Source organism: Notothenia coriiceps, unplaced genomic scaffold (assembly GCF_000735185.1).
Source record: "Notothenia coriiceps isolate Sejong01 unplaced genomic scaffold, NC01 NC01_scaffold00022019, whole genome shotgun sequence".
NCBI classification, from domain to species: Eukaryota; Metazoa; Chordata; class Actinopteri; order Perciformes; family Nototheniidae; genus Notothenia; species Notothenia coriiceps.
In genome coordinates, this window is record NW_011354720.1 from 942,332 (window position 1) to 957,310 (window position 14,979).

General features: G+C 42.7%; 2 protein-coding genes across 3 annotated transcripts in view; one reads left to right on the plus strand and one right to left on the minus strand.

Annotated features, from left to right (window-relative positions):
• The window catches only part of etf1b (eukaryotic translation termination factor 1b), a 663,186-nt gene that overhangs the window by 385,958 nt on the left and 262,249 nt on the right, over positions 1 to 14,979 (minus strand). The window lies entirely within an intron of this gene.
• Positions 9,106 to 14,979, plus strand: part of ppargc1a (peroxisome proliferator-activated receptor gamma, coactivator 1 alpha) — a 198,488-nt gene continuing 192,614 nt past the window's right edge. Inside the window, exon 1 of the mRNA XM_010780546.1 lies at positions 9,106 to 9,208. Coding sequence (XP_010778848.1) covers positions 9,119 to 9,208 — 90 coding nt within the window. The 5' untranslated portion in view covers positions 9,106 to 9,118. The remainder of the gene's footprint in view (positions 9,209 to 14,979) is intronic.

Sequence of the window (14,979 nt, forward strand, 5' to 3'; positions counted from 1 at the left end):
GGAGGTGGAAAAAACAAAGATAAAAGAAATGCAATTTACTGCCAGCATTCCTGATGCTTTCCTGATTTAGAGCCATTAAGATCAAAGTCAATTTACTGAAGAAGTTTATGAGCGTACACATTTGAAGGAGTTTTATTTTGCTTTCCTTTCAGTCTGGGATATGATCTAATAATACAAGACTAAACAATATCGCTCTTAAAGAGGCCTTCTTTTATTTATCTTTACATTTTGACACTTTGCTGATGTACTTAAACCTGCATTGATGTTCTTTTTTTTTAGCAGTGCAACAAGCTCTTAACATAGCGTTCACCTTACCTTGATCTGATGACCAAACGTATTTTAACATCAGTAATAATTGAGAAGTCCTGTCCATCTGATAATATTTTATAATTCATATATACAAACTAAAACCAAGATTAATTTCAGATAAAAACTGATTGTGTAAGACTTCACATCATCAGCAAGAATGCGTCTGAAATCACACAATCTGATTTGCATCCATCTTGAAAGCTTTTTTGGATGTATTCATAATTCTTAGCATAAACAGGTGTCTTATTCAGCTCTGATATAATATAAAATGTCAATATAAAAACTGTGATTAGAGCAGCTTTAAGTAAGGTTCTGAAGGCATGCATTTCAGCTGTCATTTCTTAGCTACTTTCAATGTGAAAAACAAAAATCATGTCATTACAAGCAGCAAGATGCCAAACTGCATGTACCATATTAAATAATAATAATGTAGTCTGAACTAAAGACTTTGTTTACATGTATGTATGACTCACATGGAGTGCAGCATCCCATCATCAATTCATAAAACATGGTGATCCTGGTAGTTGTGCAGGAAATGTAGGTCTGTGCAGCCGTGCAGAAGAGAAGGCGGCGCTGAAATAGGCAGGAGGGAGAACTCAGCCTATCTGTGGCACTTATCCAATGTGGGACAGGGCAGGGAGATGATAATGGCGAAAAGGTTCTCATGCAGAACAGAATCATAACCGTGCGAATCAATGAGGAACCTCTGCCTCCTCATGGGAGACTATGAAGGTGGTCTGCACAAAGAGAACAGCTGTAACCGCCCTTATTTTACAAAACCATTTGGTGAATTTTAGAAAAGTTGTCTTCACCACAAAGGCAGTCATATGTATTACATTGAGTTACTCCAAAACACATTGATGTCCTTTTATGCTTTTAAAAGTGGTTTCTTCACGATTTCCCCTCAGTGATGCAGAGAAGAAACGAATTCTTCATCACCGCTCCTTCTCTTCTAGTCATCTTCGATTGATCACATATTTGCAGAGCACTGTTGAAGTTAACTTTGGGTGTGTGGCAATTCCTCTCATGGATATTATAATATAAACTCTAAGCCATCTTGTTGAGCCTCTCCTCTGGTCCCATCCTCTCACACATGCCTCCGAGTGGATGTTTACACAACGCGACTGTGTACATTGTCCTCAGAGCTTCTCTTTTTGAATGATTATTTTTTTCCCAGCATGCACTTGAGTGATGTCTGTGAGGGCAGGCAGATAACCGTGTGGGCACTGACCCGTCTGCTTTTCTGCAAAGTCCAGACTTCACTCGTCTAAAGCCGCAGGGAAGGGCGACAAAGGGATGGACGGGAGGCTAAGTTCAAGCTTTAATTCAGAAATCTTTGTGGATGTCTCTCAGCATGGAGCTGTGAACAGGACAAAAAAAAGATAGAAGAGAAAATCACTTCCTTTGGTGTGGACAGACGAGTGAAGTCTGGACGCCCGCTGGATCTATCCAGCCAGAGGATGACCTGGCAGTGATTCATTTTACACCTCCATTGTGGCCTCTACTCTAATCTGATTATGTTTCTTTTTCAGGAAACAGCTTGTTAGCTGTGCCTCAAAGGCAGGTGGACCTCTCTGAGAGAGGACTAATAACACATAAAACTGTCAGCTCACTTTTAATGAACTGAGAGTGGACTGCTCGTAGTTAATCTATTCCAAGTTCAGTTTTTTTGTTCTTAAATACCGTTCTTACATCAGGACTTTTTCCCGTTCAGTTTATTTGTTATTTTGTGTGTCAACAGTATAATGAAACCACTCCAGACTAAAGCATGGGCCGAGATAGCCCATTTAAAGAGGACATATTTGGCTCATTTTCGGGTTAATATTTGTATTCTGTGCCTCTACTGTGATATGTTTTCATGCTTTATGTTCAAAAAGCTCTTTATTTTTCTCAGACTGCCTGTGTTGCAGCACCTCTTTTCACCCTCTGCTCTGATTGGTTGGCTGGCCGGCTCTGTTGTGATTGGTCAACCACTTATGTCCCACCCCTTAGCCTATCACAATTTGTTGGAGTGCTAGCAAACGGTGTTACACATGGATGTCATTATGTTCCCAAAAGTAAACACAGTAGTCCAATGGAGGTGTTTCAGGCAGGGAACGAGTGTATGGGGAACTCTGGAATTGTATCCTTTGCAGACCATGTACATGCACTATAGACTGTAACACACTACAGGAAAGGGAAAACCCCAAAAAGCATAATAGGGCCTCTTTAACTTTAGAGTGGATTCGAATCATGGTGCAGATACGTGAATTACATTTCCTTTAATTTACAATGCAAAGTATGGTGTGGCCTTGGCCGAGGTCTTTACACCCTGAGTGCCTTTCTAGTTTTAACATTTTTTTTGTTGCATTTCCCAAAATATTACATTTGCATTGAAACATAGACAGTTGAAAGTGATGTTGTGTAATGGCTCGAGCGCAGTTTTCCATAGTGATAAAGATGGGACTGCAGACAAAAATAGCAAGTTTGAGAACAGAAGAGAGAAAGTACGGACTGAAAGCTCAACAATAACACATAATCTGCAACTCTGCCACTTTTTTTCCTCACTGGGAGACAGCTGCTCTACCTAGCTATTCCCCGGTGGTTTTGATGGATTCTTCCCCTCAGAAGAGGCAATGACTCCTTGGCTTTAACGCAGCGTGCAGCAAGCCGAGGCCCAGCAGCGTTTACACAGGAATGGCTCTGTTAGATATACCATTGAGGCACGAATACATCCAGCAGACCAACAGGAATCCAAATATATTCTGTGCCACTGAGCAGAGTCAGACTTCATACAACATGGATGGTTTAAAATATTTAAATTCATCTGAAGTGCAGAACACATTTAGAATTAGCAGATATGTTTGAGTGGGTAAAATGTAGAGGGATACATCCCAATGTCTTTAAAGTGATGCAACATTCACAATTCACAAGTAAAGCTTACAAACTTGAATATGCAAACTAGTCTTTAAAGTTTCTTTTTTCTGGCAACTTTACGGACAACAGATATATATATATTTAATCTTTTTGAGTTTTCCACCGGCAAAGAAAAGGGAAAGCAAGTCGTGAATTATTTAGGCCACCTTTGCAATATTGTAGTGGAATTTGTGTAATTCAAAGAAAGACAGTGAGGCGAACCACAGTATTCCTCTAGAAGAACTCCCAAGTATTTGTTGAATAATGTATGCTACAGCACAAGACAGGCAGCTGCTGATACACAGACACTGAGACTTGAGATTGCTCTGGACCATATGACCTTTCCTTTCATGAAAAATTAAGCGGTCTGATATTGAGGAGATGAGGCTTTATATAGTGCAAACCTCCAGTGTAATCTGAGAAACGGTCATCAACTTGTTGTATCATCGAAAGCTGAGAACTTTTGAAATGAATGTCAATATATTGCAGAAACTATTAAATGGTTTTGCTTAATAACAATCCAATCATTATAAATCAGTTTTAATAGCATGCCTGACTGGAATAACAATACATTGCCTACTCCCTTATCTCTTAGTCATATTTTGTGAATACTGATGCAAAGGTTTCCATGTGCCATTGTGCTTGCCGTCTCCACAGAGAAACTTGCCCACAGATGTATAATAGAAAAAAAGGAAGGTTGGTGAGTAAACAGACTGCCAGTGCTAGCCTGTAGGTGCCAATCTGCCTGCTAGTTTGATGTTAGAAAACCTAAGATGCTCTCCAATGCATCAGAATACTGTATCTTTACTCCAAATCCAAAATTCGCCCTGCGTACCGTGTGCTTGTTTTTCAAAGCACACAACACCGTAAAAAAAAATTCCAAACTTCCCCCAACTACTTCGGCTGCTCAGGCAGGAAAACAATCAGAAACGCTTTGATGTCATAAAAAAGTTAGTCCCTGCTCTCGCCGTCATTTTCCTTTGCCAAATGAGTCACAGATGAAAAATACCATATTATACAGCGGGGCCGTCAAGCTGTCACTTAGGTAATGAAGTTGGTCCAAACCATTTGTCTTATTTTGTCACGCTTTTTCCTCATTAGTCATACCGCGCCAACCATTAGCTCCTCGGGAACCCCCTTCACCCAAGGACACTTAGGCTCTCTCTCCAAGTGCGACTGAGGCCGGCTGATGCACCGTGGAGGAAGACGCACCAAAATATTAAAAGACTAGTATGCTAGAGAGACATGAGCCCTGTTGAAAACGGGAAGGTTGATTAATCCGTCGGAATTAAGTGTTCACAAGAAACTTATCTAATGTCTAAATCAAGACTTTATTGTATGACCGAAAACGGTTGAGGCAGGATTTACATGTGGGAAGAATTAGAGGTGAAAGAAGAAGTGAGCACACTGAATTACGACTGCTTCAGGCTGCAGAGGAGAACCGAGTGTACTGACAGGAAAGGAGGATGCAGGAAGATAAGTGAGTAAGGCCATGTAAGATACTGCGAACCAGAGTGCAGTGTATAAAGAATACAGGAGGAGAGAGGGAGGGAAGTTGGAAGAAAAAGGGAGGAGAGGGACACGCAGAGACTTGACCAGCACCGGATTTCAGGAGTTATATCTTCGGGGTACAGTTGTGTTTGTCCTATAACAGGGTTATTACTCAGCCACGTGTGGTAAACACTAACTGCTTTATGAAAGCCAGAGGCAGGGCCACACAAAGTGCAGTTAAAGTAAAGTGCTTTTGTTGTCTTATAGCATGTTTTACAGCATATCCATATTGAGGTATTGATGGCGCATAGCATCCTTTTCATTTAGAGGACTTTTTTAAAGCCCTTGTGAGGAGTGGGACTCGAGGGAAAAGCAGTTTTTGTAAAGTTTAATGTTGCAGCAGGAAGGTTCGATGCAAGCTCAGCAACCGATGCCTCGGAGGTAGTGTGCACGAGCTACGCTGCACTCCCACGGGAGCTTTTCATTATGAGAAGGTTTAAAAGTTGAAGACCATGTCCCACACGGCTTATATTAAGAAACTTGGTCAAACTGTAAAAAAGAACCACGAGGTATTTCATAGTGTTTTTATTCACACATGCATCCATCACACAACTTGACCAGGTGTGTGTTTAACGGCAGGTGTACGTGATTTAAATAAAGCCTAATGGTTTTAACTGATCTGCATCCTGAGAGCTGGATGAGGGCCACGTGCACTGTTAGATGCTGCTCCAACAGATGCCAGGGGGCAAGCACAGGGGAGGGGACTAATTACCGGACAGCTGCCCAGCAGAACCTCACCCTGCCCTGGGGACATCCATCTATCTGACTCCCCTGTCCTCTAACCCTGGACCCTGGACCTGGCACCATCGCTGCCAACTCCAGCCTGTCTCCATCACAGGAGGCTGCCAGGGGAGTTATGTCCAAACCAACAAAATGTGGATTAAGCTTTACAAACCAAATCCTTCACCATGCTGACAAATAAACAGTCATTTCGGAAAAAGGTTGCAACCATCTGATAAATTCACCTTAAACTTTCAGCTTGATTTAAAGGTCACCTATTATGCAAAATTCTCTTTTTTTCATGTCTTTTATACATAAATATGTCGCCTCTCTGTGTAAAGAGATTCTGAACGTTTTAGGAAAAAATATACGCTCACTTTTTGTCCTGATCCATTTATATAGAAACCTGTCTGAAAATGAGCTGATCAGATTTTGGCCACTTTATGATGTCATAACGTTTTTTTTGGCTTGTGTAACCATTAGCCAATCACCACCTTATCACCTGAATCTCCTCCTAGAGCACCATTGTGTTCTTTTTAACCAAATGTCTCTCAGAAGGGCGTGGGTAGGGGCTCCTTATTTTCATCTAAAGTAACAGACAGAGAATCAGCACTTTTGAAACACGGCTGAAACACAGGGGATTATGGCATGCTAAAAGGATCTGTTTGGTATTTCGAGCAAAACACTTCAGAGACATGTTTCGTATATATCTGAGACCTATAATCTATTGATGAAAAACAGTATAATAGGGGACCTTTAATCGAAACTTAAAAACCAACACAGTTATGCAACCAGTCATTGAACACAATTCATCCCCCAAATGGTGGTTGGTTTTGTGCCATCTGCATCCGCCACCAATTTTTCATTTGACCAATGCTAATTCCCAATGTGGATATTCATATTTCATAGTTTGGTGCCACAGCAGACTAATAATATCTCAATTGATGCTTTGAATGTCCTTCACCCTTCACTGGGATAGTTGAGAAAGGTATTTATAAGAAAATTGAGGTCACCGCTGAGAGGAGGGCTGGCTGTGGGCCCGAGAAATATAAAGTGTTGGAGAGGTTCAGGCAGACTCATTTTGTTGGAATTGAGGGGGCTACAGAGCAGACTGCTCATCTTGCTGTTGGCATAAGCGTGAGAAGAGGAGCTAAAGGTTGAAATTATGCTCCCAGAAAGCATTTGGCTCGGGTGAGGAAAAAGTGCAATGCAATAATTAAGCGGCACAATAAAAATGATTAGAACTGCTTTTGACATTCTCATTGCGAATAACTTGCGTTTAATTGCAATCACAAATTTTAAATGCCAGTTTTATGTTCCATGGCTATAAGCTGTTTAAAGTTCAATAGCTATACTCTTTAAATCTTCTTCCATATTCTGCTGGGAGGCAGCGAGAGGGAATGGATGCAGAGAGAATGGGAGACAAAAGTACGTAAAATGAGTAATGGAGGAAGAGGAGGGGTAGAGAGTGACTGTGTTCCAGTGTTTGGTGCTGGGCAGCTCGTGGCTCGTGGCCCTGCAGGAGGACCTGTGTGGCTCAGCTCGAGGCTAGTTAGCTATTCAGCCACAACATCTGTTGCAGGCTAATGGATGTTATAACCTCATAAACGTCATGAAATTGGACATTATCCCTTAATTAAAAGAACAGAGATGCATTACAATGATTAGAGTGGCACTCCTGTGGACCTGCCACACGCTCCAATAATATTTCTAGAGGACACATAGCTCCTGGGGTAACGTGTAATATTTGTAATGAGCAATCGCTTTCATGAGCCACACACTTTTGAGACTTGTGGGAAGATCCCGTCAAGTTTGAACTGCACACCTTAACTTTTCTTCCTGACCTTTGACCCTTGGATTTAATCCTATTGGGGCTGCTTTACTTTGTTTCATAATGATTTGAGCGTCTTCATGGCGGTTATGTGCACAGCGATAGCTCAGCGGAAACAGCTGTGCTATAAAGTCGATATTAAAACAAAGCTTGATGCTTGTTTTCCTCCGCACCTGGGCCATCAGTGCCCAATAAATCCCAGCAGCCAATCAATCTCACCGCCTTCCCGCTAAGCAGCTTAATGAAACCTTGGGTGGGAAACGGAGGGTCTGGACAATGTAGCACGCATGCCAAGATACGGGACATATTAATGTTACCTCACTGTGGCCATTGCTCACAGACAATCCAAGAGTTGAAATTCTTGCAGCGAGTCTTTAAGTGTGCTGCAAAGGTCAGAGAGGCCTGTTCTCAAACATCTGTCACTGCTCGTCAAAAGGCCTGCGTGTGAAAATGTCACATTGTCTGAGGATGTTGTATGTCGCACAGGTGCATGCTGACCTCCTCCAATCACATGATGTCATTCAAACAGTCCCCAGAGTACTGTAAATGCCTTTTCTCTATTAACTGGTTTGTGAACGGCGCGCATTGTGTCAGCAGCTCTGCATTATGCAACAAAATCTCCAAACATCACACCCTAATGTATCGCTGCATGCCTTTGGTTGAACCAATTACATGCTAACATTCACAAGACATGTCACTGATATTGCACAAGCAATCTCAGTGCCACTCTTGCCTCAACCCACGTGAAAAGTAATTGTGGGTTTCTCATTCATGTATTAGGCCTTCTGTCTTCTCTATGATCTATCTGCTATCGAGATAGTATATAACACCGAGCACAGCCTGATAAAGAGTCTATTTTAGCTCATAGCTCCATTTCTTGAATGAAAATGAATGTAGGCATGTTGCAGTGGTAATGTATCAACATAAAATATTGAAATAGCCCAACCAAGGGCAAACTGCATGTAATTGAAACTCTCTGTTCTGAGAACAAGGAACCGATGTCCCTGCATCTGAGATTTGGCAGAAGGGCTTTCAGAAGGCATTTGTTTCAGGTTTCTCTTCTTCTCTCTCCTCAGAGTTAATTGCTTTTTTGAGAATTTTGTATCGCAAGTGTTTGGTTTCTGCTGCCGTATTATTTATAACCCTTATTTTCTGACAAATAGGGTACTTTTCCCCCCCTTTCGCAGCAGCTAAGATGATTGATTTGTCCCGTTTAACCTTGATAAGGGAGGAAATAGAAAAACAAAGTGCAGTATTGACACTGTGCTGTGATGGCATGTCGTTTGCTCAGGTGACCTGGAGGTGAGTCAGAGGTGACTCTGAAGAGGAAGAGCGTCAGCGCTGTGCTTTGCTGAACGACTCTTATCTATTTTCTCTCTTTTTCTCCTAAATTTAGTTTGATATCTTGGCCTCAAATGATTCTGTGCTGAAGCCAACTGTGACAATGCTCAGCCTGTTAGTAGTTCTCTCACATTCAGACAAAGTTTGAGCGAAACGAGGTGTGGAATTGAAGTCAATCTTTTAAAAATATGTTTTGCATTACTGCGTGGGAGTTATCAATGTGCTGGGATTCACTATTTAAGGATGATTGTGTGTGTTGTAAAGATTAAGGTAAAGCTTTTGAGGTTTCTTTGCCAGCAAAAACATCATTATTCGAACCTCCACACATCTTCAGCTTGTCATCTCTGGCAGTTTTTTGATCATTGCTGTCAAGTAATCTTACACTCTGCATGCAGTGATGAATCAATACTCCTGCTTGTGTGTTTCCCATGATCCTCTGCTTTGTCCTCTTCCAGCGTGTTGAAGAGCACCATGGGCTGGTCACCCTCTCCAGAGCCCCTACATCTGGCAGCACCATTAATCTTCAACAGCAGCTGTGCCCCTGTACCTGTCCCTCTTTGTGTAAGGGAGGTGGAAAGTCATTTTTAGTCATTATCTTCCCCCTGGCATATGCTCATTTCGCTTATCACACTTCACCTGCACTTTGACGTTGAGGTTCTTCTGGACAGAAGCTGACCGGCATTGAAAGCTTGTAGGGATGACTGTTCTCTTTTAGGAGAAGTTATTCTTTTTGTTTGTTGATTTGTCTTTGAAAGAGACTTTCCCAGTCCTCAGGGGGGCGGCAGGTCTTCAGGGGTCCTGAAGAAGTGGACAGCTGAAGGGCCACAGCTGGTCAAAGCCTGACTGCCCTCTACCCAGTGTTAGGTTTTACAGGGTGTCGCACTTGGAAGATAAACACTTGGAAACCAAAGTAGCCATCTTGGTGTACTGCCCCTTTGATGTGTACTCATCTGTCTCTGGGCAGACTGTGTGTGTTAACCGCTAATTAACTGCTGACACTAAGGAGCGAGAAATACACTGTCTGAAGTTCTACAAAGACTGAGAGACGCTTGAAGGCGCTCGGGTGGAAAAATGATTAAAACTGGGATAAATGGTGGCTGGAAATTTGCTAGCTGTTGTTGGCAGCTCAGACCCACAGTATTAACATCGTTTTGAATCGACTTCAGAGCTTTTACAGCGTTCTTCTTCAAGGAAGGTGCAGAGTCAAATCTGTAACGTCTTCGTCCAAATGCTATACTTTATGATGACCAGCAGATCATCAACTGTAAAAACATCGTAAATATTTTGCCTCCACTTCCCAAACATTTATGAAACAACAGTCAGGCCTTGCTTCATGCTTTCTATATTTCCTTGGGTTTATATGTTTATGCATGTGTGTCTTAAAGGGGTGTGGAGTGGAGGCACGATCAATCATGAAGTCCAGAGGGATCAACTGTAATCAATGCACAAAGTTTAGGTGGCAACTCACCTCCTGGCCTCCGCCCGGCAGCTGAGGGGGAATGCCCGGGTGGAGCTAGCATGGTTGGCAGCTAATTAGACGAGGGAATGGAAAGGTTCCCGCCCCCCCCTCACAGGCTGAAGGGTTATTGACATGGCCACAACAGCAATATCTGCTGATGTCAATCCAACCTTACTAGCTCCAAACATGAACACAGTGATACTCTTGCAGTCCAGCTGAACTGTGAACACTGGTACAGTAAGGCACTTTCTTTCCTTCATTAAAGAAAAAGCTGTTTTTTTTATATTCTATTGCCAACGTTTTTGTACATTATACAATAGTAGTAAGGTAGGGACATAGTACACCTTACTTTGGAAGTGTATTCTTATCCACGCATGGTTCTAGGTATGGTAATGTTGGTCAAACTGAACAGGACAGATGTCTGTTGACCTATTGACGACAGTGGTCCCCCTTACCTTTTTTCTTGTGCCACCAATCTGTCAAATTGTCCATTTATCCAGTTACAGATTAGATTGTCACAAACGTTTGGTTCCAGACATTAAGACTTTTCATCTTGAGCCACCATCAAGTGCAATACTTTTGTTGTCACTTTGTTTGTATTCAGCCTCACAGAACTTCTTGTTAAAACCTACATCAAATATCTGGTCCCTCGCTCTAATTGCCTCCAAGATAATCTGAGGCAAACTGTCAACATGTTCTTTCTTTTCTCGACTCTGAGGAGGCACCATTAGCTTTCTTCTTTTAGACATGTTGTTATTTCACTTTTGAAATACTGACGCTATCACAGACCAGAATTCTATCTGAGGAACTTGGCTAACGGTCTCTATACGATCGTGAATTAGATTTATGGTGTTATATCCCGCTGTGAGAACAACTCGCAGCGGTTTAATACTTTTTGAGTTAAAACAACAGTGCACGTGAAGAATAAACTGCTTCAAAAGTTAGGACCAACTTTGTTTTTTCTCAAAATGATCAAGTAAATGTAATTTAACTTGGTGGGGGATTACATCAGACGTTACATCTTCAGACAAGAAATCAAAGGTCACAGGTGCTTTGTAACGCTCATGGTTTTGAACCCTAATCCTAACCCTCATCGTCTGGTTTTGAACCCTAATCCTAACCCTCATCGTCTGGTTTTGAACCCTAACCCTCATCGTCTGGTTTTGAACCCTGACCCTAACCCTCATCGTCTGGTTTTGAACCCTGACCCTAACCCTCATCGTCTGGTTTTGAACCCTAACCCTCATCGTCTGGTTTTGAACCCTGACCCTAACCCTCATCGTCTGGTTTTGAACCCTAATCCTAACGCTCATCATCTTGTTTTGAAACCGCTGCCATAGCAAACTTTACATCTGGGATTCAAGAATCACTGAACGCCTGTATGCTGTTTGAGCTCCTCAGCATTTCAAGTTGTTGTCTAGTACAGTACACCAGATTGCCTCTCCTGATTAGGAGCAAATGATACGGTGCCACGGTCTAAGCATGACAGCCATGTGCTCCACCTCCATGTCATCTGATAAACAAAGCACTGGCGACAATAGTAGTGGGGTCAAAGGGTTCACCCAGGCGCCTGTGGGAAGCCAGCAGGAGTCTGGAGGTTTTGTCAGCCGATGCCACCTGATAGCGTCTAATGAGAAAAACACGATGGCGCTGTCTCCCTTCACTTCGCTCCGAAGCCGTCTGACAAGCGTGCAATCTGATCATGTTGTCCGACCGGTCTGATACCGACGCTCCTCTTACTTTAGACAGAACACACACCGTTATCAGATAACGGCTTCTAATGCACTAACAATGGTGGTATAGCTGCTCATCATCTACAAAATGCGCTCATTGGAATAATGTTTTACAGATACAATGTTGGGATGCTAATATATTCTAGTTTTCAAGATGTTTCTGTTCAATAGTTTATCAAAAAGACATACAGTCATTTATTAAAACGGTTATATTGTGTACTGTATTATTGTAGTCTCCAGCACTAATAAGTAATAATACTACAGCTCTTTGTCAAAACAGTCGACTATTTGGTCATTTTGGTGTTAGTTGACGAAGATTTCTTTAGTAAATTAGTTAGTGTTTTTCTTGCTGAATCACTCATTTACAAGAACGTTTTTAGCATAAGATTAAAAGTGTTGCTTTTGATCAATTCAACAAATTGATAACTTGACAAAATACTGTTTTCTGACCTATAATTGGTGTAGTCGACAGAGAAGTGGTTATATTTACACATCTTCTTATGCCTACAGTTTCTCCTTTTGTTCTCACAACATTTCAAACGTAGACTACAATCTTGTATGACCTTTTTATATGATGTTTTTTTGATGAAAGTACATTTGTAATACTTACATTTATGCAAGTTGGACTTTTTCTCAGCCAAAGCACCAAACAATTCTCTCATATTGAGATACAAATGGGTCAGCCTTGCACTCCTCCCAGACATGATGCTTGCATGTCCACTTGATGAACAGAAGCTTAGGAAACTCATCGTCCCTAACAATCCCTTTCTTTTCTCAAGGTTCCCATCATAATCACATCCCGGAAACAGATCAAGGCCCCTATACCAAACTTGTGTTCACCATTAAAGCCGATAAATCAGACGTGCCTCCTCGGCCAGTGGTCACTTAAAGGCAGCTAGTGAGCGAGCAGAGAACAGCAGCAGCGTGGCCTGTCCTGCAGAGCGTTCAGCCAGAATGTAGTGCCTGAGCCGTGAAGTGTATCAGCGACACACTCCAGGATCTCCGCCTCGCAAAAAGGGGAGAGGAGGCTGCTGTAAACATACCTCGCCTGGTGAAGGACAATAATAGAGCTGGAGAGGTTAAAAAAACGACTTAATACTGAGGCATAAGATGGAAGAGAGGATTTACTTGGAAAGAGCCACTGAATGTTTTATTCTTGAGGGGTTCAGACAAGTTAAAAATAATGATTTAGACTATGATTAGACTGTAACTGCAAAAGCTTCGTTCTACCCGGCGACATCGATGTTTTTTAAACTGCCACGAGGTTCGGCTGTTACTCAGCATGCATCTATTTTTCTCTGTGCTCAATTTCCCCATAAGCACAAATACAGATGAAGTTATTTTATGAGCTTGCAGAGTGAGAGGCACCTCTTGTCTCAGTGTGAGGCTGATTCAAAATGGCCGCCCTCAGCACTCAAATTGATCATAATTGTATTTCCAAACTCTTGCTCAGCGGGGCATTACATTTTGTGTTATTGACTTTAAAAACACATTCAGCGATTCCACTTGCAATTTCATTACACCTCTGTCAATTACCCCTCCGAACAAAGCATGCCCGCAAATAAAATGTATGAGGTAATTTTCCAAATGCCACTTAGGAGGTACCGCCGTCTGAGCGATGGGCATGCTTAATTTGTGCACTTGCTTACTGCAAATCTGGTTATGCATAGGCAGCCGTGCACATTTCATTAAAAGAACACAGGAGACTCGGGGTGATTGCCCCAGTGTTCTCACATCAATACAGAAAAGCGGCGGCCAGGCCCAGGTAATTAAGCATTATAAACGTTGGAAGAAAAGGAAATTCTTTATCCCTGTTTTGTGTTCAAAGGGAATGCCGGGTGAGTGCAGAATTTATGAATCATAAATCATTCTAACAAGAACAATTACCTTGCACATCCGCTTCCGTGCCTCTGTTGAAAGTGTTTGTTGGCCTCTCCTCTCTAGGGTGTCCTCTCCTCTGCCTTAAATTGGAAATAAACGGCGGTTAATTTGGCAACCTCGGTGTCACTGCTTTCCATTTTACACTGCGGCTCCACGGCGGTTGTCTTCCTCTCTCTATTCGTCTTCATTCTTCAGTAGTTGCTCATATCGGCTCAAATGAAGAGGTCATGTGTGTTGATGACAGGGTTAGAGGGTCTCGAGCTGCTGGGGGTCAGTAATACGCGCTTCAGAGACGTAGATGGGAAGAATCACCCCCCCAACCTCCAGCTTCACCTCCACTATTTCCCCTCTGCAGCCAATTACAGTAAGAGAAAGGAAAGTGGGAGACATGTTACAGTAGAACGTGACATCTGGCTGTAAATGTACTGGCAACCACTGAGTTAGAAGAGCAGTGATTTGTGTGTGTGTGTGTGTGTGTGTGTGTGTGTGTGTGTGTGTGTGTGTGTGTGTGTGTGTGTGTGTGTGTGTGTGTGTGTGTGTGTGTGTGTGTGTGTGTGTGTGGCTGTGTGTGGCCCCGATAGTTGCTTGGGTCGTCCTTTTATGTTTTACGGGTCGCCGCGACATTTCCAACTCGTAGTTGGGTAAGTAGGGTCTAAGTTATTACGGCCCGGTTCTTTGCCGTGAATAGACGACACAAATGTTAAAGCAAAATCAAGGAGTAGTTTCTTGCGAAGCGGAGTAATGGCCGGAGCGGGCAAGCGCGATGGGCATCAGGCGACGGAAAACAGTTGTGGTCGTGGGGGCATCTCTACCGGTCTACTTTTATCTCCCTGTCTATTAAAACGATTAGAGGAAGCGGATTTGGAACTCCTCAAATTAAGTACCACTAACAAACACTGAAGGGGAGCGACTGCCTAGTTATTTCGGGTAAAGGTCGTGAAGACAAAAAAAACGGGCCGCCGCGAGTCTTTTCTTCGCGGCACAACGACGCGCGAGCAGAAATACTTGGGGGCCTGTGCCTCTGTGGTTGGCCATGGGAAGGTTTTCAGGTAGTTTACACGCGTCTGTCTATCTTTCGTGTGTGTCGGTGTGTGGTGTGTCGGTGTCTGTGTCGGGTGTGTGGTGTGTGTCGGTGTCGGGGTGTTTGTGTGTGCGCGTGTGGTGTGTACCGGTGTGGTTGGTGTGTGTGTGTGTCGTGTGTGCTGTGTGTTGTGCTGGTGTGTGTTGTGTGTGTGTGTGGTGTGTGTGTGTGTGTGTGT